The following is a 24515-nucleotide window of genomic DNA, read 5'->3' on the forward strand; positions in this document are numbered from 1 at the left end:
TGGGATTTAAGACTAGTTGCCTTTGAGTTTGTTTACACTGACTATTGATGGATTAGTTAAAAAAAGGATAAGTGTACTGGGTGCATTGTAGACGGTAATGAGAAAGTAGCTTCAGAAGCTTCCATCCTTTTTTATGGAGATTAGCCTGGGACACTGTGCATGACAAGCTATAGCTACTCCCAGTTTCCAAAGTCAAATGACTGTGCCATGGTTGAAGGTGTGGGAAGGACCTCACCAAAGGGCTGTGCTGGTGGTCATTCATATTCCTGTGGAATAAATCATTGATCCCTGGTCAAGTGTAGGATCCTCCTGTATCCATAGTAATAGCAATCTGGTACTTGGTTTTTTCCTTCTCCCTCTTTCCTTTCTACCAGACAGTGTTCTGGAAAATACTCTGACTTGAGTGCGCAACATAACCCAGTGCACTCAAGTGATTGAATTATCCAGAAGTTTCTTTGCTACTGTACATGACAAATAACAGGATTTTAACTAGAAAGTCAGCTACTGCAATTTTTTCTATTCTTTCTTTGTCCCCTGAAGGTCACAATCAAGACATATTTAGGAGGAGTACAGCTGGCAAAGCTGAGTATAACAATATCAGACTCTGAGCAATTATTTTCAGCTTGCACTCCGCCAGCCCTGGCATCTCTCTGAGCTAGTTCCGAGGAAAGAAGGGGATTTTTCAGAAGGCACCTTCACTAGAACCTTAAATAGCTCTATGCTGATGCCTACCACATCTGTAACCCTCTCAAAAGGGCTCGGCATGCAGAGCGTGCAGGGCTCCAGAAATCAGAAAATGATTTGAAAAAGCATTCCCTCTCCACCGTTTTTGGACTGTTTCTTTCCTGTTAGCTTAGGCCCATTTCTGAAAGAGCCCATTGTGGTCGTTTCAGTAAAGCCTTTGAAGGTCCCTCCTCAGCCCTGTCCCTGTTCCAGCCTGGACGAGGCTCAGAGCACACTTGGTTTTAGATCTGAAAATTTAAGGAGAGCGAAGATGTGGGGAAGCAACTCCTGTCTATAAGCAGTCTTACAGCAGAAAACATTCATGAAGCACAAGCATCTTTTACTAATTGTATGCTGTAAGGATCATCATGAAGTGTTTTCAGGCTTGCGTGCGCTGTTTAAATGGCTTTTTACAAAAGTATGTGACATCAGCTGCACTAAATTATGCTTGCAGAATAAAATGTGAAGCTGAAAGCAATTCCCCTACCCCCTTCCCAGTGGTTTTAATCTATCCTTGAGTTTAAATTGACACATTTCATCCTCTGCAACATGGTAGTGAGTCTTTGGCATTGCTATGCTTTGTTTCTCTAGGGGCACCTTCCAGCAACAAGCCAGTGCTTAAAGAGCTGTTAAAGGCGATGTCAGGCCAATTACAGCAAGATTGGTTTAAGCTTTCTGCCTAGTTATAGTTCCTTGTCCTTCTCATGATATAAAGACATCTTTCTCTTTCTGTAATTTTCCTTCTCATATTTGCTTGCTTTTGCTCTTGAGCCATAGTTAGCTGTAAGTAGTCTGATGCAAATCTCATCCAATATAAATATACTGATAGATATCAGCTGAGATTTGAACCAGAAGAAGTTGAAAACCTGTTCAGTATCTCATTTATTTAAGATTTAAATTCCCTGTTACAACTTAGCTTCATAACAGGATTAGGCAGCTTGAAAACAATGGGCAATATCCAGATCTGGCAGCGTTTGGTTGGCTTGCTTCATGTCAAGATCTGGTCTTAACCCAGAAATCATTGAGCTGGGAATTTTTTCATTTGTTCTCAACATGCATGAGAATTTAAACATTGATTGTGAAAGGTGTGCGGCCAGTAGTTGAAAGTTGACTACTGTTCTATTTCTACCTCTTGCAAATGGCATTTAGATCCTGTGTGATTGTCAGAGCCCTCTTTAAATTCTGTAAGAGAGAAGGGCAAGTGTTGAAAACATGAAACCTGGGTTAAACTGGGCTTCTTACAGTTCATCCTTAACTGATAGAGGAAAGAAATTCATATGACTTATCATATGAAATTTCCCAAAGAGCATTAATGATTAAATCCTTGTTGGAATCCCTAATATTGTAAGCCTGTGTGTGTTAAATGACCCTAGAAGGAAAGATCCAGGGGGAGGGGAGGTAGAAGATTATCCCTTCCCCAGACCATCACATTGACTTGCATACCAGTCTGGCAAACACTCACTGAGTTTCCAAGCGTGTCTGCAAATGTTTGTTTCACAAGAAGCCAAGAATGACAACACCAAATAAACCAGAGGGATTTCTAGTATCTCACCAACTTGATTAATAGCTGCACTAAATCATGTCATGTTTCTAGTGTTCTATCAAGTACGGTAAGCATGCTAAGTTGGGAACATGCCTTTTTATTATCCGTTACATCAAGACCTTTAAAAAGCACTATTGCTTCTAGAAGAGTTTTCTCCCAGAGTTCGTGCCCCCAGGTTCACATCTTTGTTCAGAGTCCAAAGTCCCTGTTACAAACCCGGTGATAAAAAGGTCCTTGAAAGTAAATACAAGTAAAAGACCTAATTTGGACCTGATTCTATAACACATTTTAGACTAGGGAGTTAGCCAGGTGTCTGGAGTCCCAGTTCCTTGGAGCAGTTCCTTGGGGTTCCATAGGCAAATGCAGTGCTGAAGAGTGGATTAGAAGAAGTCTTTAGATACATCTAAGAGACAAACATGTATAGACATAAGCTACTAAGCAGCAACAAATTTGCATTCAAACTTTCTTGATAGTTCAGATAGAATGTTCAGATATGAACTTGGGGTTCAGCTCTTACAGCTCTTGTTGCCCTGTAATTTCAGTGCTGTTAGAGATGAACCAAGTGGAATGTTGCTTTACAAAAGGTGAAATGTTAGTTCTGCATTGAACTTTGTTATGTGCCGTTCTGGGTGGACAGTGGGTACAGTCAGACATCTGCAACAACCATGGCTCCTCTGAAGACTAAAGCCATGGCCTCCTGCTACATATATAGAATCACAGAACCTTTTGAGTTGGAACCTATAAAAGTCTCCTAGTCCAACTCCCCTGCAATGAACAGGGAAATCTACAGCTAGATCGTGTTGCTCAGAGCCCCATCCAGCCTGACCAATGCTGACATCTGAAAAGTAGGATTCTCAGCACTGCTATTCCAGGAACGTAGAGGTGTACAAGGCATGGGGCTTCGTCAGAATGGCTTTTTGCTAAACAAGCTGTTTAAACTGTTAGGTCACATGACTCTAAATCTTCTCTTTCCAAAATTCTGTCTTTAATTGCAACTTGGCCCTTTAAAGGAAAGAGTGTAGATGCAATTTATATGTAGCAAAAGAGGTTAAATAGCTTCATATTTGAGTTTACCTGCTGCAGCAAGGAAACTCCAGGAGCAGTTGCATCTTTGTTTTTTTCCATGAGCCTTTGACATTCTATAGCTCACCATTACTGTAAACTCTGGCTTCTGTATCCTTGGAGTCACCTCCTCAATGTTTAATGAAGTTAAAAGTCCTGATCAGAGAGGCAGAGACATCAAATGAATACTCACAGATTTGGAGAGCTTCTATATGTTTTGCATCTTGAGGTCATCTGTGTTTATGTTGGTTGCTTTCTGTATTAATTGAGGATTCACTTTCCATATCCATTATTTCCCCTGAACTTGTTACAAACAAGCATTCTATCCAGGAGTGCAGCACAGTGGGTCGGACTGAGACATGGGTTGTGCTTTCCCTTCCTGCTGCTGAACAACCAGTAACTCTGGACATACATTCAGAAAAAACAACTAGAATGAAGGCATAGTGCAGAATGAGAAGGACTGACCAGACATGAGGCTGAGCATATTTTCTACTCAGTTATTGATGGAAAATGTTGGGGGCTAACTCAGTTGTAGTCAACCATTTCTGTTCTGATGGCCATGCTGTCCCCATAGCATAGACATTCAAAATATGTTAGGGTGAGAATTATGAGCTTTGTTGTTCTTAGTTATCTTTATGGGTTATGTAGCAATTGGTAAGATTCTGCAGACAAGAATGCAGTGTTTTGAGCTGATGGAGTCTCTGAACCTGAGAGTGGTCTGGCACAGGGGACAAGCGCATCAAGACTAGATGATCATTATGGTCCATTTCAACCCAGGCCATTCTATGATTATGTAATTCTGTGATTCACATCAGAGCTGTCTCAACGGATGCCTTCTAAACTCGTTATTCTAATGGAGATGCCACCAGTGCAGCAGTGCAGCAGTCAGCAGGTTTCATTGCTGTTATTACTGTGAAAGCGTCTACAGGCCCCCGTTGTAATCTCAGTGTGTTACATTGCATGGGACTGTTTATGCACTGGTCTTAATTTCTTTTCAAAGTAAGCTTTCAGTGATCCTTGAAATGGCGATGTACAGTCTGGCTCTGAGGTCCATTCATGCTGGTCAAGAATGCAGGAGTTCGCTGGTTGTTCACTGAGTTGTAGGGTCTGGTGATGGTAACACTTGACCATGAAATTGATGGTTTCATTTCTTCTTCCAGTTGCGACACCAGCAGTGGAGCTTGGTGATGGAGAGCGTTGTGCCATCAGATCGAGGAAACTACACCTGTGTTGTGGAGAACAAATATGGCAATATTAGGCACACGTACCAGCTTGATGTTTTAGGTGAGATTTCATTGTTTTCCCTCAGCAGCTGCTTTGCGGTGATGTTGAACAGGCGTATGATAGGATGCAGGAAGCAGAAGCCAGGTTCCCTTCCCAAATAACTGGTGCCAAGGGGAAGCCTCCTTTTGACCAGCAATTCCATTTCAGATGGTGATGAATAAATTATGTAGCAGGCCTCGAGAGAAGGAAAGATGTGAGTGGGGCTGAGATTTCTATTCTGTTCTTTGTGGTTTCTCTTTGTTTGGTTTGAGGAGCACTGGCTGGTAAGGTGGGCAGGATACCTGAGATGACACTCCTAGTCTTCACCTTTTCTGCTGAATAGCAAGGAATTCCTCATCTGGAACAACTCCTGCCAGATCACTGTGAGCTGCTACCACTGCGCAGCTTTGTCTCTTTCCATCATGAGCACTGACGGATGCAGAGAGGAGTCCTTGCTGGAAGGAGAATGGATGAATTCACATATTCCTCTTGTAATTTTTCAGAACGGTCACCCCACCGACCAATCCTGCAAGCAGGACTCCCTGCCAATCAGACCGTGGTGGTTGGGAGCAATGTGGAATTTCACTGCAAGGTCTACAGTGATGCCCAGCCTCATATCCAGTGGCTGAAACACGTGGAAGTCAACGGCAGCAAGTATGGACCTGATGGGACACCCTATGTCACAGTGCTGAAGGTTGGTGCTCGCTCCTTCTGTTTGCTCTCAGGGCATCCCTTCCTCTGCCTTGGTCTCAGTGTTAGAGAGACCAGCTACACTGTGGGGTTATTTCTCAGAGAAGCCCACTGTCTCGTGGAAAAAGACATTAGCACTGAGTAAAGGTTCTTGTCATCAATGGAAGCCATAAAATTTTATGGATATGTTCATAAATAAGGTGTAGACTAGCAGTGCAGCAAGAACCAGAAGCTCTCAACAGAATATGCTCAATACCACTGTTCCTAGAAGGATGATTATTATTTAAATCAGATTTTTGTGAGCTCCGGGTTTCATTTTATATGATTGTTTCATGTCTATGAGAAAAAATAATGAGAATAAGCCAAGGATCACGGTTGGGATTGTTCTTTTCTTTAAGCCTGTGCAGTGGAATACTCTGCTTTTGGAGGGGGAACAGCAAAAATGTCCTAATGTCAATGTTCCAGACTCTTCTGTTTGCCAGAGATAACACAACTACTGTAGTGGCATAGATAAGCAAAGTAGTTGCAAGGGCTGAGGAAACTGTGAGAAATGCAGTATTATAAAAGGGAAGCTGTCAGATTGCATTTGACCTAAAATTGGAAAAATAACCCTTTTTACTGCTTCAGTGGAGGTATTTTCAGGGCTTATTAAAATGAAAGGCTCCCAAGTAAAACACATTCTTTCCTTTTCCAAGTACACTGCAGCGCACATGTACTAAATAATGCTCAGCTCCTGGCACCTGAGAGCCAAGAGAGCCTTGTTCCAGCCATGAACATTTGTGAACCATGCTATTATCCATGCTCAGGAAAGCCTATATTTTATTGAGCAAAAACTCACTTAGTAAAACTCCACTTTGCAAATGCTTTCTAGAAAGGGAGTTTCCAGGTTGCAGGCAGAACAAAGCCAGAAAGTCTGGTTTCTCCTGAGCCAGTGCAGATATAAAAGCAGGCAAAAAAACTTTGGACTTCTAAACCCCCCTCCCCCTCTTTTTGTTTCATAATTGAAGGCATCCTGTGCTTGTGTGTATTAGAATAGTGCCAAATCCAGTTTTTCTGCCTCTAGAAACAGATTCTGTCCTTTCAACTTAAAGCTGAGGCTCTCCTCATGGACATCCCCTGTGCACGGCCTGCTGCACACACCCTTCTTTCTCTTTGTATGAAGTTTTGTTGTTTTTTTATTTAAAACAAACTTATCAGACAGCATCTACAAAACTGTAACTCAGCCAGATGCATGATAATAAAAGCTAGAGACCCTGGAAATAATTACACAGATTGAAATAACAGATTGGTTGGAAGAAATGGCTGGAGACAGCTCTTCAGGATTGGCAGCAGGCGCTTCTTGCGAGTTGATAAAACTTTTTATTTTCTGTCTGTGTCTCCAAATGTGTTTGAATTATGCATATTTGAATTTCCCCCTGGTTTCACAGCTCAGCAGCACGCTCTGAATAGCTGCCTGTGTCACATGCCATCCTGCATAGTCTCCAAACTCCGTGTGTGGTCCCCATGGGATAAAGTGGTACCTTTTGGAAGTTCGCAGAGCCGCTGCGAACAGTGCCTTGTGTCACAAGCACAGGCTCCCATTTTGCTGTGGCAAAGAACATATAAATAGTCCATATAAGTAGCGTTTTAAAATTACGTTGGAGCGGCACCGGGGTGGCTAGGTAATTAGAATTGCCAAATACCTCCTCTTCTGTGGACGCATTCCTCGAAGGGGAGCACAGGCAGGAGTTTAAAAGCAGAAGTTTTGTTTGGTTTTATTTTTGCTGAATAGGACCAGCACACGTCTATTTACTACTTCTGGTTAATCAGGAATGCTTTGAATTGTGTTAATGCTGGCATCAGCACTAGGGCATGGAGCATTTCCATTTTGGGATGCATCTTTTGTGTACCAGTCCTGGGCCTCCACAGAGCTGTAGCAGGCCCAGCTTTGCAGGGATTCTTTTCTGGGTTTTTTTGGGTATATGTGCTTATTTTTTTCAAAACAAAAGATGATCTTGCTGTCATCTTCAGGCCTGTCCTTTGGCTGCATGGACTTGTTGACCTTATGTCATGCAGTGCTTTTGCTTTCAGGCAGGATCCTCTTTAATGGCCTTAAACAAAAAGAGGGGAGATTTAGGTTAGATGTTAGGAAGAAATTCTTTACTCAGAGGGTGGTGAGGCCCTGGCACAGGCTGCCCAGAGAGCTGTGGGTGCCCCATCCCTGGAGGTGCTCAAGGACAAGTTGAATGGGCCCTGGGCAGCCTGATGCAGTGGGGGCAGCCAGCCCAGAGCAGGAGGTTGGAGCTGGGTGATCTTTAAGGTCTCCTTCAGCCTTAGCCATTCTATGATTCTGTGATCCTGGCCTTGCTGCAGGATCCTGGTAGTGGTCCTTCTGACCGCAGCTTCTTGAGAAAGGGCCTCCCATTCCCAGCAGTATGGTGCCTTCAGAGAGATAAGGCTTTTTTATCAGCCTGCCTTTCCCTCCTGCTTTTGGGAGATTTACAGGAGCTGCTAAGGAGCAGTTTGTATAGGAGGAATATCTCAGTCTCCATCAAAGCAAGGAGAGATGCCCAGCATGTGAAATTTCCCCATAAATCTAAATTGAGGACAAAACCCACCCCAGACCAGATGGATAAATTGAATGCTGTACTTTCAACCCATTTTTCAAACAGCTTAACAATACCAAGCCATCACCTGCGCCAGTTCCTGAAAGCTAGGGCTCATTTGTGATCAAAGGCAAGCCCTTGTTCTTTGCAAAACACTAAACGCATTCCAATTTCAGAGGGAGGCTGGCAGCACAGTGCCCAGGCTTTGTCAAAGGCTAAATTGCACATTCTGCACTGAAACATGCCTGGTTTAATTATAAACAAGGCAGCAACAGCAGGGAGGCACATTTCCCCACTGGTCAGGACAGACAGACCTTGCAGCATGTGAGCCTCAGTGATGAGATCAGGTCAAAACCAGTGGTGTTTGTCATCAGGCATGGGCACAATGGCTCCATATTGATGCCACCTCTGGGTTTGGCTTCCAGTAACCTATGAGATCCGTCAGCCCCATTGATTTTAATGGGCTGAGAGCTGCACTGGCAGGATCAGGCGCTGAAAATGGAAATCACTGAGGTGAGGCTGGAGAGCATAAGAACAAAACTGAGAAATGCACTTGGTGTATTTTCATTCCCAGGGCTGAAGCTGATACTTTCCTAGAGTTTCCCCAAGCTACTACTGAGGCCACCCAAAGTAGTTGCTTATTTTCAAGCAAAATACAAACAACTGTTTAGGAACAAACTGATGTGCAGTTGTGAAAGCTTGGAAGAAGAGAAGTAAAACTCTGCTTAACAGTCCGAAGCTTGTTTGATTTATGTGCGCCACTTTATTTAGTAAAGAAGAGGCTCCTATAAGCAGTGGAAAAAATTACAGCTAATTTCTGAAAGGCAAAGTCAGCAGCGAGTTTCAGACCGCCACTGCTTATATTTTGTTTCCAAATTCTATTTTGGAATCTGATAATTGAAACAGTATTTGCCGAGCCGAGTTGCAAACACAAATCTCTGCTTAAGCCCTTTCTCTGGTGCTCCTGTCTGCGGAGTTATTAAGGAACTGCTGTAGGGTCTTTACTATCAGATGGAGAGGTGGGAAACTGTTCTGTTTTGGGAAGAAATGACATGTTCCAGCAGCAGGAACACCAGCGAAGGGCAGAAGGGTGACCTGTGTGTGATTTGGGGACTTCTCTTCTTTGCCCAGGTCCTGGGTAGGTTGTTCATCACAGGGTGATGTTGGGATATTGCTACAACCAGGAGGAAAATAGGCTTGAACAGTCAATCCTAGCTAATGTAGGTTCGATTGAGGTATTGTTTGGTTTACTGAAGTTCAGGTTTCTGTCTATTCCTGCAGTCTTGGATCAGTAAAAACGCTGAAGCCGATGCTAACCTAAATCTGTTCAATGTGACAGAACAAGATGAAGGAGAATATCTGTGTAGAGCCAACAATTTCGTAGGCATAGCCGAAAAGCCATTTTGGCTCCACATTCGCAAACCAAAACCAGGTAAACCACAGACTCTGTCCCAAGGCCCTGGCAACTGCAAGAATGAGCTGTAACATTTTAAGAAGCTAGTGATTAAAATTACTATTCATTTTGTATTACACCCTGTCAACTGACGATGAATGGCTTTATCTTATTTTCTTGCTATTTTTTTTTACAAGAATGTAACGCCTATACAGCAATTGCCATGGAAAAATTCCCACAATAAAATGACTGTCAAATTTTGCTATCAATCCTTCATGCTTTTATTCCTTTCCCTTCCTTTCAATTGAGTGCTGATAACAGAACTGCATGCTAATTACCTGTGACGTTCAGCACTCTGGAAAACCAAGCTGTTGCAAGGTTTTTGCATCCAAAACTGATACAGTCACTGTGGACTGTCTTCTGTCCCTTGGAGAAGTAATTGGGAAATAAGTCATATATTGGCTTGTACAAGCAAACACATTAAACGGAGAGCAGCACAGCATGCTGAGCTCTCTGGTGTGACTCCAGCTGTTCCTGGGGTGTTTGACACCTTCTTGTGATCTGTGATACCACGGTATCAGAAGCTGGATAATGGGTTTGAAATGCTCATCCCAAAAATCATTCTTTAAAAAAAAAAAAAAAAAAAAAAAAAAGGACGATGCAATATTCTTCAATGAACTCAATGTTTGTGTGTTCATCTGATCAGCACTTGAGTCTTTCCCCACTATCTCTCCCTTCCTGTCTTGTTTCCTTCCATCTTTCCCTGTTACTTTTCCTCTCTCCTACCTTGGATTAACCCTACTAACCAAAGTCAGTCATATTGTGGGGGCAATTTTTCATTTGGATGCTTTTGCTTGCATGCTTCTTTAGTGGGACAGAGTAAGAACCTGGTGAAGGGAACTTTTTTGCTTTTGACTGCAGGTTGCAAAGGGGAATGAATGAATATATGTGGAAGATGGCCAATAGAAAAACAACAACAACAAAAAAACACTTTAATCTGCTTTTGAAATTTGCCTGTGGTGTCCTCACACTTGCTGGGAATGTGGCTTATTCTCTTTGTTTTCCTTCTTTCTATATGTGTGTGTTTTTTTTCCCCTTAGACAGCAGGTGTTAACACAACGGATAAGGAGCTAGAGATTCTGTACTTGCGAAATGTTACTTTTGAGGATGCTGGGGAATATACTTGTCTCGCAGGGAATTCTATTGGGTTCTCACATCACTCTGCTTGGCTGACGGTGCTACCAGGTATTTCCTTCTGTGCTGGCCTCTCCTTCCCTCTCCAGGGTGCTCTGACATTTGCTTTAGAGATGCCAGGTTCCTGCAGACATGTTACCCAAGGAGGACCCCGTCTGTGATTTGTTGTGCCAGTGGCAAATTGGCACAGCAGAAGACCCCTGTTGCATATTCACAGCTGACAGATTTTGCATTTCATAGAATTATAGAGTCATTATGGTTGGAAAAGAACACTAAAATCACCTAGTCCAACCATAAGATCATCTAGTCCAGTCATTTCATCCCAGGGTTTAAATTCTTACTGCAATAATGATACAGAATGGTGTATATCTTCTTAGATGGTGATAACCCAGAGGTGCTCACAGCCTCTGCATTAGGAGGCTGTCATTAGATACCAGAATAGACACTTTGGCTTTATATGCTGCCAGTGTACTCAGTGGGAGAAGAAAGCTCCTCATCAGATGGTCCAGGGCATCTAAACCCTGCACATACAGTGGATCATTTTATGGAGAAACCTTCCTGTTCAATTCATATCTCAACCTAAAATCAGATGCACAGCTGGTTGGTATGAGTATACCTATCCCTTCTTTTAGCATTATTTCTGCTTCATGGATGAGCAGGCCCAGACATTGATCTTAAACAGGAGGTCCATCAAAGTTATCCATGATCAGAGCCCAGGAGCTGTAGCTCCCAGTGCACCAAAGGCCATAGCTGAAAAAGATGAAAGCTGTTATAGACTTGAAATCTGAGGCCTGAGTGACCTCAATTTTGTGATCCTTTCATATGCAAAGCTCTCATTGACAATGAAGTCAGCACAGAATATGCAACAGGAGTGGTCTGCCTTCAAAAGGGGTTCAGGGCTGTGCCTTCACCTGCAGGATCTACCTCCAGCTATGGGGGCAGCCCAAGAAAGTATGAGCAGTGTTAATGTGGAAGCTAAGTGGGTGCTGTGCCTTGCAAAGGCTGTAGCAGCAGCCCTGAAGTGTGTTCTTTACTGAAAAGGCACCCGGATTGGCTTGCCCAGTTGTAAACCACACTTGTGTCTAGCTCACAAACACATCTATCTTGAGGTGTGTTTAACAACAAGGAACTTTGGCATCTCTAGTCTTCATTTTGTCTGTGTGGGTGATTTGGTCTTAAATACTTCTCCTGGGTCTCATGCCTGACCCTCTGCAGGTAGGATCTGCTGGTCTTTTCTCTGTTCATTTGCCAGCTTTAAAATAGCTAATCTGATCCTGGTTCTGCTTCTGCCATCCACTGGATGAGAAATCACTTAATTTGGTTAGAGCACTAATATCTCTGTTATTTAAGAATCTCCTCAACCTGTCTCATTCAACCATTAGATTACTTTTAAAATGTATGAACCCATGCCTCCTATTTAAACATATTAAAATGGGAAGGAAGAAAATCAGCTGAACTTTATAATGAAGTCAGCCATGGAGATGGACAGCCATCTGTGCAGCAGCAGGCTCCAAAGCACTGCCTTCCACAGTAAAGAAGGAGCAGGATCCAGCCATCCTGGGGAACCTCTGCTTGTGAACCCCTGCCCTCTCTAAGGAAGGAAATGGAGCAGAGATGCTGTGATCCCAAGAAATCTGGAAACCCTTCCCCATCGTAAGAGATTGCTGTCTGGCACATGGGCGCACCTGAGCAGGTGCAGCCTCCATGGTCACCCATGGCTGTTTCTCCATGTGCATCTTGGACATCAAAGACCTGATTTGGAGCCTGCTGCTGCAGGTGGAAAAGCTCCAACTGATTGCAAAGCATAGATTTAAATTGAATTAGCAAGCTAATCATGCTGGCATGACTTCATTGTAAAGTTTTCCGTTGCTGACTGTTCCTCTGATGCTGATTCACCTTTAGGGGACAAAAATCTGGTTTCATCATGGCCCTTCCTCTGTCCTGAAGTGAGCAAAGTGCCTGTCCTGAAGGGAGCAGTTGAGAATTGCAGCTGAGCTTTGCTGGTCCCCAAAGTACGTTGATGGAAGGTGACCAGCTACTGCTCATGGGCTCATGCCATCACCCTGCTGGCTCAGCCACCTCTCCAAGCCATACTCTCCAACAGAACTGAATTTTCACAAAATAATTGCGTAGATATCTTCTGTGAGGCTTTTTCCTTTCATGGTGCATTACTACTGGGTGCCCTTTGAGCCCTTTGGTCCTTCAGAGCAGGCACTGATCTGATGGAGATCATCATGGGAAGTCCAGATGTGCTCACCAGAGGGTCCAGATCAGCAAAAGGCAGCGAACCCCCATCCTGCAATCCTTGCACATCCAAGGCAGCCCATAACATGGTTTGGATGTGTGGAGAAAGCAAGATGTGGTTCAGTGGGACAGACACATGAAGGTGCCTTCAGTCTAGAGCAGTGGTTTTCAACCTGTGGGCTGAAGGCTGTACAGCATTATGTCAAAAGACAGTAAAAGTGTCCCAGGGAAAGGCAAATCAAAATAATACTTTAGCTGCAGCTGCATGTGGAAAACCACTGGCCTAGGAGGGTCACCTCATTGGAGTTAGTCAGAACGTTTGCGTGGATAAGCAGGTCCTCCCCACATTCTTTGTGCTGTGTGTGTGTGGTTATGGACAGGCAGTGCTGGCCCCACCTGACCGCTGTCTCTTGTCGCCCTGCAGCAGAGGAGCTGATGGAAATGGATGATTCAGGCTCAGTGTATGCTGGCATTCTCAGCTATGGCACTGGCTTAGTCCTCTTCATCCTGGTACTGGTCATTGTGATTATCTGCAGGATGAAAATGCCAAACAAAAAAGCCATGAACACCACCACTGTACAGAAAGTCTCCAAATTTCCACTCAAGAGACAGGTAACAGAAAGTAGATACAAGATTCCCATTCCCCCCTATGTTCATTCCTTTTTTTTTTTTTTCCCTTGCCATTTTCTTTATAGGTGAGAAACTCTACCAGAAGGGCATTGTCCAAGAGCAACATAAGTTGGCTGCAGTGTAGGAGTTTATTGCCCTTTTATTCATTTATTTCCATTTCAGTGGAGCAGTACCTGGTGGCAGCTGCTTCAGGTTCATGAGCAGCTCCTAATGCTCCCAGTACACTTGTGGATGTCACAGAAAGCTGATCTTGCTGGGGAACGGTTTGATGCTGATAGAGGGGTAATTTGGGGAGCAAGAGGCTGTTTTCATTGAGGTAATTAGCAAACTGGAAACCATTTCTCATAGAGAAATCTATCCTCCATGTAGCTAGAGATCATCTTCCTCCATGTAGCTAGAAATGCTCTGCCACATGTAATTGCAAAGGGGCTAGAGCAAAAGGCACTGTGTAAAATTACATAGGGAAGTATACAGATGTCCCAGCTTTGACTTCAGGCATGTGGTGGCCATTTACCATGCCAGAAGAGAAGTCACCCCATAGCCAGTCATACATGTGTTTGGAAGCAGGCAGAGCAAATTAATTCACTATTGTGCAGCTGCCAAGACTTCCTTGCAGGAGAGCCCTGGCTCACCTGTCTCTGCTTTCCACCAGTGAAGAACCTGACCATGTTTGCCTAGATCAGCAAAATTTTGCAAGGGTGGGGGGCAGTGCCCATGTAGAAATTACCAGAAAGGCGTCAGTATAGAGAGCTACTTCAAAACCCCCCATCTTGAGCGCATTCTCACCTGCTTGGGATACAGTTGGCAATAACACTTAATTTGCTCTACCCAAGCAGGTGTCGTTGGAGTCCAACTCTTCCATGAATTCCAACACACCTCTGGTTCGGATCACTCGTCTCTCCTCCAGTGATGGGCCGATGCTGGCCAACGTCTCTGAGCTGGAACTTCCTCCAGATCCCAAGTGGGAATTGGCACGCACTCGGTCAGTCAAACCCACCAGCAGGGTCCCCATGCTTCCTGGGAGTGTCACCTCCCCAGCACCTGCTAACACACCTGTTTGTTCTTCCCTCCAGCCTGACCCTGGGGAAGCCGCTTGGTGAGGGCTGTTTTGGCCAAGTGGTGATGGCAGAAGCAATTGGGATTGATAAAGACAAGCCAAACAAGGCCATCACGGTGGCTGTCAAGATGCTAAAAGGTATGGGGAATCTGTGGAGGGTGGAGCATCGTATTGTGCTGCGGTTTCCTCTCTTCCCCTGTCTTTTAAGTCCTTTGTACAAACAGATCCATAGAAGAAAGCAAGAAGAACCACTATTCCGCTTCACTCATGTAGCCTCAGGGTGTGGGCTGTTTCCTTGGAGAGGATGTAAAGGTGTAAATCCCATCAGGAGAAGGGAATGGGAATTAACTCAGTTCTTTGCCAAGGGGTAATATGATCACAGAGAAGGAGGGAAAGCACTCTCACTTCTAGCCATTTCCAGGAACTGGTCTGCTCTTTACTCCCCCCATAACCAAAACTGGCTATTGTAACAGCAGCTTGTGCAATACACTCAGCTGGAGTTTACAGAAATTCAGCTGCCAAACTCCTTCTGCCCTCTCATTGAATAGCCTCAGTCCAAAAGTGATGAGAGCTGGAAGGGAGCCCAAAATGGGGAATGCGCAGGACGCCTCCATAGGAGTCCTTGTTCCTCATGTGTAGACAAAATGACTAGGAGCTCCAGGAGTTCAGCAGGAGCGGGCAGGGCAGACACTCTGGCAGTGTGCAGCCCAGGTCTGAGGTTACACAGGGTGACATTTTTTACATGAAAACATTTCTTATCAGAAAAAGATTCTTTAGATTTCTTTCGGTCCATTCTAAAGTTGTTTTTGGAGGCAGGAACATTTCTATCTCTTCACATCAAAGCATTCATTTGAGGAGATTTTCCCCATTTTTCTTCTTCTGTAGAAAATATACAGTTTTCCATGCAGAAAAATACATTCTTTATACTGTCCCCCATCCCAGCTCTGACCTTCCTGCAACCTTAACTCTAAGCCCCTGGACATAAGGGAGGAAAACAGTCATAGAATCATGGAATGGCTTAGGACCTTTAAAGATGTTCTCATTCCAACCCCTTACTATACAGGGGATACAATGCAAGAAAATGATGCAAAATACCCGAACTGGCTTTTTTTCTTCAATATTCGTCGGGATGAAACAGAAGATGAACAGTGTTATTGATTTACATATGGGCATTTTTCTCATATCTAATTTCACTTTATTCCTTTTTTCTTCTTGAACTTTTTTTTTTTGTGTGTGTGTGTGTGTGTGATAGTAGTTTTTGTTCTTAATTTGAGACTTCTTCCCAAAAAACAAAGAGAGTTTTGCATATTTGTTCCCCATCAGTCTCTGCATGGCTATGCCACAATTGTATTAAATGCTTAACAGAACATTCATTTTGTTCCTCTCTTGCTTTCTGCAGATGATGCCACAGACAAGGATCTTTCAGACCTGGTCTCTGAGATGGAAATGATGAAAATGATTGGGAAGCACAAAAACATCATTAACCTCCTCGGTGCCTGTACACAGGACGGTATGTGTTGGCAGGGCTCAGGGAGCTGTTTCACATTCCTGCATCCACAGCATTGGTCTTAGTCTCCTGCATGGCTTTCTGGAGCTATTCTTGCCCTGGATAGGAGCAAACCTCTGTATTTGATCAGTGCTGAGAAACTTTTCCTTCTTCCTCTGGCTTGCTCACAAATCAACTGTGTGAAACTTGTCTGGGCCCTGCTGATGTCCAAATAGCTCCTGCCTGTTTCTGATGTGGTTTGGCTTGAGTTGCACCTTTCCCCCATGTCCACCTTTGTGTCTTTCTCCTTTTCTCATAAGTTTACAGTTAGGTCCTAGAGTTTTGTGATTGTTTAATTGCTGACTGACTGTCTAAATTTACCCAAAAGATGAGATTCAGGGTTCAGCCTAGCCCTATGTCTCTTCTAGCTGCTGATGGTGCTCTTGCTTGTAGGACCACTCTACGTGTTGGTTGAATACGCATCGAAGGGGAACTTGCGGGAATACCTCAGGGCACGTCGCCCACCTGGCATGGACTATTCCTTTGACACCTGCAAGCTGCCTGAGGAACAGTTGACATTTAAAGACCTGGTTTCCTGTGCCTACCAGGTGGCCCGGGGCATGGAGTACTTGGCATCACAGAAAGTGAGTTGAGAAATCTCAGCTGATAAAAACATTGGTCATAGAATCACAGAATGGTTTGGGTTGGAAGGGACCTGAAAGCCCACCCAGTTCCAACCTCCTGCTGTGGGCTGATTGCCCCCCACTAGATCAGGCTGCCCAGGGCCCATCTAACCTGACTTTGAGCACTGTAGGAGTGGGGCACCCATAAATCTCTGGGCAGCCTGTGCCAGGGCCTCACCGCCCTCTGAGTAAAGAATTTCTTCCTAACATCTAACCTCAGTCTCCCTTCTTTTAGTTTAAATTAATTTCCCCTTACCCTATCGTTATCTACCATGTAAAAAGTCAGTCCTGCTTGCAAGTTCCCTTTAAATACTGAAAGATTGCAGTTGAAATCTCCTCAGAGCCTTTTCAAGGCTCAAAAACCCTTGAGAGGAGACCCAGGTATTCAAAGACAAGTAGTGCTGTGCGTGTGTGCAGGACAACCTCAGGCTTCTCCCTTTAGAGGCCAGATTTTTTTATTACAAAGGATCTTAATGTTTTTGCGAAAGGCTTAAGCTGTAGCAAACTGTTCGTATGTGCTGGCTACATCCATGACACATGCGGCTGAACCAGTCTTGCTGCCACCTGCAGACCCTTCAGCATCTCCAGAATGCTAACAAAAAACACAAACGGCCCAGACCTTGGTGCCTGCCCCCAGCATTTCAGCATCTGCCACTTGTAGAATTAATTTATTTTCAGATCAGGGCTCAGTCAGCAGTGGTTAGGGTGAACATCATGCAGAGTTGCGAGATCTCACCTTGGAAAGCACTGACATGACTTTAGTGTCAGGAGTTCCATGTGCCCCTGACTTTCCACCCCCAACTCCCTTGTGAGATTGCTGAAGATAAAGGACACCCGAGTGGAAGCCAACATCCCTCTTGCTGCATACGTGTTTGTGGTTGCAGCCAGCATGTGTAGGCTCATTGCAAGCAGAGATGGCAGTGGATTTGGCACATCCATGCCCACGATGCTTCCTGGGGAGTGCTTTGTTGGCATATGACTGCACTTCATAGTGGTGGTTCACAGTGGCTTAAAGCCCTTTCTGCACAATGCTGGCTACTTTAACTTCTTTCTCAGATAATGACTATGATGTATTTTGGGTAAATTGGGAATATTTTAATTAATTTGAGGATTTTTACTCCAAATATCAACCAGCACTCCTCTTTGTGGAGCAAATGCATTAGAGATAAATTAGTATACCAGTAGGCGCCTACAGAAGAGGAAGGTTTGATTTCTTACCCATGCATCCCTTTTGGAGGGAAACGCTGCATGGCTGTGTCAGTGCTGAGGCTTCTGATGAGGTGTTGCTAAGAGGTGGCTCCCACTGAGCATGCATGATGAGGCGGTGACACAGAGAGCCAGGAATTAAGCAGTACTCACAGCTTTATGAGCTCGAGAGTCAATGAAACGGCAGCTCATAAACCACACATTGCTGTTAGATCCAGGCTCAGGCAGCTAACAAGCCCTTATTTATTGACTTGCTCACCTTTCACAGTGCATTCATCGTGACTTGGCAGCCAGGAATGTGTTAGTCACTGAGGACAATGTGATGAAAATAGCTGATTTTGGCCTTGCTAGAGACGTTCACAACATCGACTATTACAAGAAAACCACCAATGTAAGTACTGAACTGCCATGCACATGCAGCTTTCTTTCTCTCAAGAAACTGCTATCCCTGCAGGAAGTGGCGCTCACTCCACATCTCCCGAGGCAAAAGAGGCTTATAGGAAAGAAATCTGCTGTAGCCCACCTGGTGAAGAGCCATAGGCAGGCTGGTCCCAGTCATTCTCCCACCATTCATTTTCTTCCTGACAGATGTTGCAGGTGCTAGCAGCTGGTTGAGAGATTGATACCTCTGTCAGATAGACTCTAGGTTAAGGAAGCCGAGATTTTTACCAAAGAGAGCCTTTTCTAGCCTACTGCTCAGCTGTTCATAAAGGTCCCAAGGAGCCAACCTTGGCTCCGCTAGAACCCTTTTGAGACAAGTATCCCTTTTTTGTGTGTTTCTGGAGCTACATGGCTTTCATGTATTTTTCTCTGCTTTTTATAACAGCTCTATGGCTCCACCACCAAGGGTGAGGATTCCCAAAGCAGTTTAGATTTTCTGTAGAGTTTAAGATTGAAGAGCAGGAGAGAAGACCAGTGTCATGGTTCACAGCCCTACAGCAACTGTTGAGTTCAGAGCAGCCCATGATACATCCCTCCCCATCACTGCCACAGTGCAGAGCATGAAGCATGTCCCAGCATTCCACAGCCTTATAACTGCAAGGAGTCTAAACACTCTGCAGGGTAAATGTTCTGCAAAGCTCACTAGCCCATACTGATCCCTTGCAATATCATAACATGATTTTTAGAAAATACTGGGAATTTTTATTCCAGCGAAGGTGGATTTCCCCTGTTTGAACTGCAGTGTGTAGCTGAAAGTGTAACCCCATTTGTGTTTGTGCACTCTGCTTGTGTCCCATCTCTAGATGCTTATCCTAATGAAATGAAGGGTAAGAAAGAACAAATTTGGCTACTCTCCTGTAGCCAAATTACACCTCAGCCTAGCAGCAGTCCTTTCTTGGACTTCAGGGGCTGGTAAAACTACTATTTGTTGTCTCTTTTGTCAAATGGGATAGGCATGTTTATAACCCTGATGCAGAATGGTCCCCTGGAAACCTGGGATCAGGGCTCTTTTTCACTCCAGTGGGATCAAGATTTAATTCTTGGAGGATCTGGCCCTGGTGAATACTTTCAGAAATTCCCCTGTAGTTCAGCCTAAGCAGGATTTGGGCTGTGCATCACATTGTTTCTTCCAATCAAAGACATGAAAAGTGTTGTGCCATGCTCTGCTTCACTGCTAGGTGCATATGAGAGCAATTGGTGCAGTTCCCATGCTAAGATTTAGATGCTCTGATATGTTAAACCTGCTTTGGCAGGGAAGTACAGTTCTCTGCAGAGAGCATTTACCACAAAGATTGTCAGCAAAGATCCAGGGATCAAATGCTGTAATCTGTTTACATGTGGCCACTACTGCTTTGCAGGAAGACAGATGTGATTGTTAATGAAAATGTTTCAAACTGGATTAGAAAAGAAGATTCAAATGGTGCCGTTGTGGCTGGGGGAATATGCTGATGGGATGTTCCCATTGTCTTCCTAATCACAGGGTCGGCTGCCTGTGAAATGGATGGCTCCAGAAGCATTGTTTGACCGGGTCTATACTCACCAGAGCGATGTGTAAGCATTATCCACATTTGAAAATAATAATAAAATGACAGCAAAATAAGCACTATCCCAAAGACAAACGTACTGCTAAACTCAAACTCTGTCCAGGACACCGGGAGATGAAAATGCAAATGAATCAATTCCAGGCTGCAGCTTTGCACACGTGGTTCTGTTTCACTGTTATCGGTTGCTTTTAACCAAGGATCTCTAGCAGCTAGTAAGCTGTTGAAAAATTACTGGAAGGCAGGCAGGTATTTCTTGTGTGGTTTATAGATGAGGAGATTCATTCTGCAGGCTGCTATCTTAAAGACTGCTCTTTCGTTTTCCTGACTCAAAGGGAAAGCAGAACAGTCTGGGAAGCAGTTTCAGCAGTTTTCATCGCATCTGAACTTCACACAGACCAAAGTAGCTCAATATGCATACACTTTATTTCAATATTTGGTTAATAATGGTTTTTTTACAGTAATTTAGCAGACAGGCTGCCTGTTCCCCAAGGCTTGCCGCTTGCAATTGGACAAATGAATCATTTCTATTTCTGTAAATTTCACATACTTTGGCTTTATTGATCTTAAATCATAGTTTCCATGCTTAGGTAATGCTGCATGGGGCATGACAGATAAATCAAAGCTAGAAAATGGGAGAGAGAGCATGCCTGAAACAGAGACAGATAATCCCTGTTTTTAAAAAGAAAATGAAGAAGGCAGAAGATATTTTTGAAAAGAGGACTTTTAACCAGAGCACAGCTGCAGGAGTGGAGTGTGTAACATTAGTGCTCTGCTGATTTTTGTTGGGGTATTTTTCTCTCAGCTTGGCCAGTGAAATGAGTGTTGTAACAAGCAAGTTTTGGTATCAGCTTGCACAATTAGTGGCCTGTGGTTCCAAGCCTGCGATTCAGTGAAGCTGTGCATGAATAATTTGATTTGTTCCATTCAGTGGAGCTGGTGGAAGACCTAACAAAGAGCTGGGGGTAATAGATGGGCTGTCACCTATCTGATTAAATGCTCATTTCAATTTCAGACTTGGTGCCTGGGATTTCTTTGCTATTGAGTTGGATCAGCAGAGATCTCCAAGTAACTAGTAAAAATGGCCTAGGCAATTAGTCATGCTATTGATGACTTTGTTAGCTATGCATGGCTGCACAGAAATAAAGCAGAGCAAGGGGAAGGGGATACTGGGGGGATAGGGGGGGTGAATGTGGAGGGAAAAAAAAAAAAAAAAAAAAAAAAAAACCCTCATTGAATTTTAAAGATCTTTCTTTGGTTTCCAGCTGGTCTTTTGGAGTGCTACTATGGGAGATCTTCACTTTGGGAGGGTCTCCATACCCAGGAATTCCTGTTGAAGAACTCTTCAAACTCTTGAAAGAAGGCCATCGGATGGATAAACCCGCCAACTGCACCCATGACCTGTGAGTGGAGAGGGGTGACTCTTTCTCCTCTTCCCACTCCCCCTTCCCTCTGTGGCCACAGACTGCCAGGGCCATGGCCAGACCCTGCTATGGGCAGTTGGGGTGTCACATTTCTTCCTCATTCGTTGGGTGGCAATTTGGTGTGCAGATCTGGGATCTCATCCTTAGGACAGGCCCTCATCCTGCTTTCAGACCACATGCACACATGAGGTGAGGGCTCCACAAATCCCTCCTCGCATCCCCAAAGTAAGGTTGCAGTCTCACACCCTCCTTGCCCCACGCCTCAGGGACGCCGTCTTTGGAGTTACGGACACAGCCCATTTTGTATCCCAGAAAATGACATAGTTATATTCAGTTCCTTCCTCATTTCTTCAGCTCCAGTGACTCCTCAAGCCAGCCTGAGTGGAGAAGGCTGTGCCTACCCATGCTTGGAGGGGAATTGCAGCCATCCCCTCAGCACTGGGCTGCCTCCCTGCTGCTCCTGACATGGCAGTTGGGGGGCTGGGCTATGTGGTTCCCCTCGCCCATAGCTTTTTTCTCAGGCAGACAGAATTCTAGGGGTGAGCCTCACAGTGAGTGATGAGCACTGCCATGGGTGACAGTCCACCTTGTCTGTCATCTTCTTCCTGGAAAAGCTGGAGAGTTGAGCAGAGAAAAACCTGATAAGGTTCAACAAGAGCGAGTGTAGAGTCTTGCACCTGGGGAGGAGTAACTGCATGCATCAGTACAGGTTAAGGGATGACCTGTTCGAGAGGAGCCAAATGGAGAAGGACCTGGGTGCCCTGGTGGACAGCAGGTTGGCCATGAGCCTTGCAGTGTCACCAAGACAGCCAACGGTAGCCTGGGGTGCATTAAAAATAGCATGACCAGCAGGTCAACTGAGGTGATCCTCCCCCTCTACTCCTCGCTGGTATGACCACATCTGGAGTGCTTTGTCCGGTTCTGAGCTCCTCAGTTCAAAAAAGATAAGAGGTAATCTAAAAATAGTCCAGCAAAGGGCCTCAAAGATGATTCAGTGCCTGAAGCATCTCTCTTATGAAGAAAGGCTGAGAGATCCAAGGCTGTTCAAGCCTGGAGAAGAGAAGGCTGAGAGGGATCTCGTAAGTTTATAAGTATCTAAGTATTACTATAAGTATTACTGTTTATAAGTATCTAAAATTCAGGAGTCAAATGGATGGGATTAGTCTCTTTTTGGTTGGCCCAGCAACAGGACAGGGGGCAATAGGCGCAAGCTGGAGTGCATATCATGTTTGATATGGAGTTCCATATGAAACATGAGCAAGAACTTTACTGTGGAGATGACAGAACCCTGGATACGTCATGGAATCTCCTTCTCTGAAGCTTTTCAATAACCACCCAGATGCTTTCCTGCTCAACCTACTGTAGGGAACCTTCTTTAGCAGGGGGTTGAACTTGATGATTTCTGGAGGTCCCTTCCAACCCCTGTAATTCTATGCCTGGTAGGTACATGATCATGCGGGAGTGCTGGCACGCCATCCCCTCGCAGCGACCCACCTTCAAGCAGCTGGTGGAAGACTTGGAAAGAGTCCTTACCATGACATCCACTGATGTGAGTGTGGTGTTGGTGTGGGAATACAGGGAGAGGTGGCTTATCTCCAAGCACACTAACGGGTCTGTCCCCCTTCAGGAGTACCTGGACCTCTCGGTGCCCTTTGAGCAGTACTCGCCCGCTGGCCAGGACACCCACAGCACCTGCTCCTCAGGGGACGACTCGGTTTTTGCACATGACCTGCTGCCTGATGAGCCCTGCCTGCCCAAACATGCACCCTGTAATGGCGTCATCCGCACGTGACGGCCCCCCTGGACAGACGGATGGACAGACAGGCAGTGTGCCCACCCTGGCGCAAGTGCAGAGCGCCGAAGACAAACCCATAGTGAAGGATGTTTCCATTAAACTGCTCAGTGATGCCAGAAGATTTTTGTTATTGAGCTGTTCAGGGTAAAAAAAAAAAAAAAAAAAAAAAAAAAAAAAGAGAGAGTTAAAACAATTTTTTTTTTTCCCCCATTTGCTGTATAAAAAGTCAAGAAGCACTGTTTGGCCTGAAGGAACTCATCTCTTGCCAAGATGATCTATCATGTATGATTTTTTTTTTATTTTTTTTCTTTATTCCTAAGCAGAATGTTAAATCTGAGGGCACTGCCCTCCCGCCTGCGCTTGCTGAGCGCCAGAGTAGCCAATCTGTGCCTACAATACAAAGAAGAGGAAAAAAATCTTCCTTTTTTTTTTTTTTTAAAAAAAAGAAAAGCTAATGAAAAAAAAAAAAATGTAAAGAATGTAGAAATTCTTTGCTTATGCAATCTGTACATGAACCTTTTTGGTGGAGCTGAAAAGCCACGTTGCCTGCAGGGATTCATATATTTATAGAAATATCTATATTTTTGTTGTCGTCGTTTTTATAGCTTCGTGACCTTATTTCCCAGCTACATAGAAGGAATCTTTTTCAGAAGAAGAAAAATAAATAATACACAAATCAAGATGGAGGAAGAACTAAAAATTTTTTAAAAAGAGACAGTCGAGTCATCCTATAGGAGGAGAGCACTGCCTGGCCACTGGCCATGTCCCGTAGGGATTGCACACCCATGTGGCATCTGGAGCTGTGTCCCAACCTACAGGAAGAGCCGATCTGGGGAAAATCTTGCTTTTTGGAGACGGGGGTTTGCACACTTTTGCTTTCAAAGGGCAAGTTGTAGAGGAGAAACTCCTCCAGCCCTTGGCACCGGCGGTTTGGCTCCATCTACATGCAGTGACTTGGAGAAAGAAGTTACGGGTACCTGTAGGCAAGAGCCTTTAACTTATATCAAAAAGGTTTATTCCAGAGAATCTGTGTATATATCTATAAATATATTCTGTATATATATAAATAAATATATAGGGGAAAAAAAAAAGAATGTATAATACTAATTCAACATAAAGCAGTACTGAGAGAGTCTCAAAATATGAGCATTGCAATCTAGGATATACTGATCTGAGTGAAAGAGTTGTGTTTGTTTTATATCTTCACAGTTTTGTTTTAAAAATTGTACGTTAACATGTATATTTGTAAAGTTATTTATAGACATTAACATATCTGTTCTTCGGTTTAAATAGCATAGTGTTACTGTAAACTTTAAATTTCACCGAGTTTAAGGGTGGTTTTTTTTTTTAACTTATTAAAAATGGAGAAAAAGTATATCAATCAAGTTTTTCTTTTGTGTTTATGGGAAATATTGAAAGAATGTATAGATGTACAGTCCTTTAACAAATTACATTTAATGTTTTATATATATTTTTTATATATATGTATTCATTAAAAAAATATTAGTTTATCCTGGATTGCAGTGAGCAAAGGTAAGTTTATTTTTCAATACAT

At 44.0% G+C, this 24515-nt stretch overlaps 1 protein-coding gene across 6 annotated transcripts in view; it reads left to right on the forward strand.

The window, feature by feature from the left end:
- The window catches only part of FGFR3 (fibroblast growth factor receptor 3), a 49037-nt gene extending 25647 nt beyond the window's left edge, over positions 1-23390 (forward strand). Inside the window, exons 5-17 of one of the 6 annotated variants that reach the window (XM_052682180.1) lie at positions 4489-4612; positions 5095-5285; positions 10360-10504; positions 13122-13315; positions 14164-14309; positions 14401-14522; positions 15784-15894; positions 16324-16514; positions 18028-18150; positions 19681-19751; positions 21007-21144; positions 22609-22714; positions 22793-23390. In XM_052682180.1, the coding sequence (XP_052538140.1) occupies positions 4489-4612; positions 5095-5285; positions 10360-10504; positions 13122-13315; positions 14164-14309; positions 14401-14522; positions 15784-15894; positions 16324-16514; positions 18028-18150; positions 19681-19751; positions 21007-21144; positions 22609-22714; positions 22793-22957 (1827 nt within the window). In that variant the 3' untranslated portion in view covers positions 22958-23390. Of the gene's footprint in view, positions 1-4488; positions 4613-5094; positions 5286-9147; positions 9299-10359; positions 10505-13121; positions 13316-14160; positions 14310-14400; positions 14523-15783; positions 15895-16323; positions 16515-18027; positions 18151-19680; positions 19752-21006; positions 21145-22608; positions 22715-22792 lie in introns of all 6 variants that reach the window. The other 5 variants (XM_052682176.1, XM_052682181.1, XM_052682177.1 and 2 more) reach the window with 5 other exon arrangements.
- The last annotated feature ends 1125 nt before the right edge of the window (positions 23391-24515 follow it).

The sequence above is a fragment of the Tympanuchus pallidicinctus genome, unplaced genomic scaffold (assembly GCF_026119805.1).
Source record: "Tympanuchus pallidicinctus isolate F22 unplaced genomic scaffold, pur_lepc_1.0 scaffold2, whole genome shotgun sequence".
NCBI classification, from domain to species: Eukaryota; Metazoa; Chordata; class Aves; order Galliformes; family Phasianidae; genus Tympanuchus; species Tympanuchus pallidicinctus.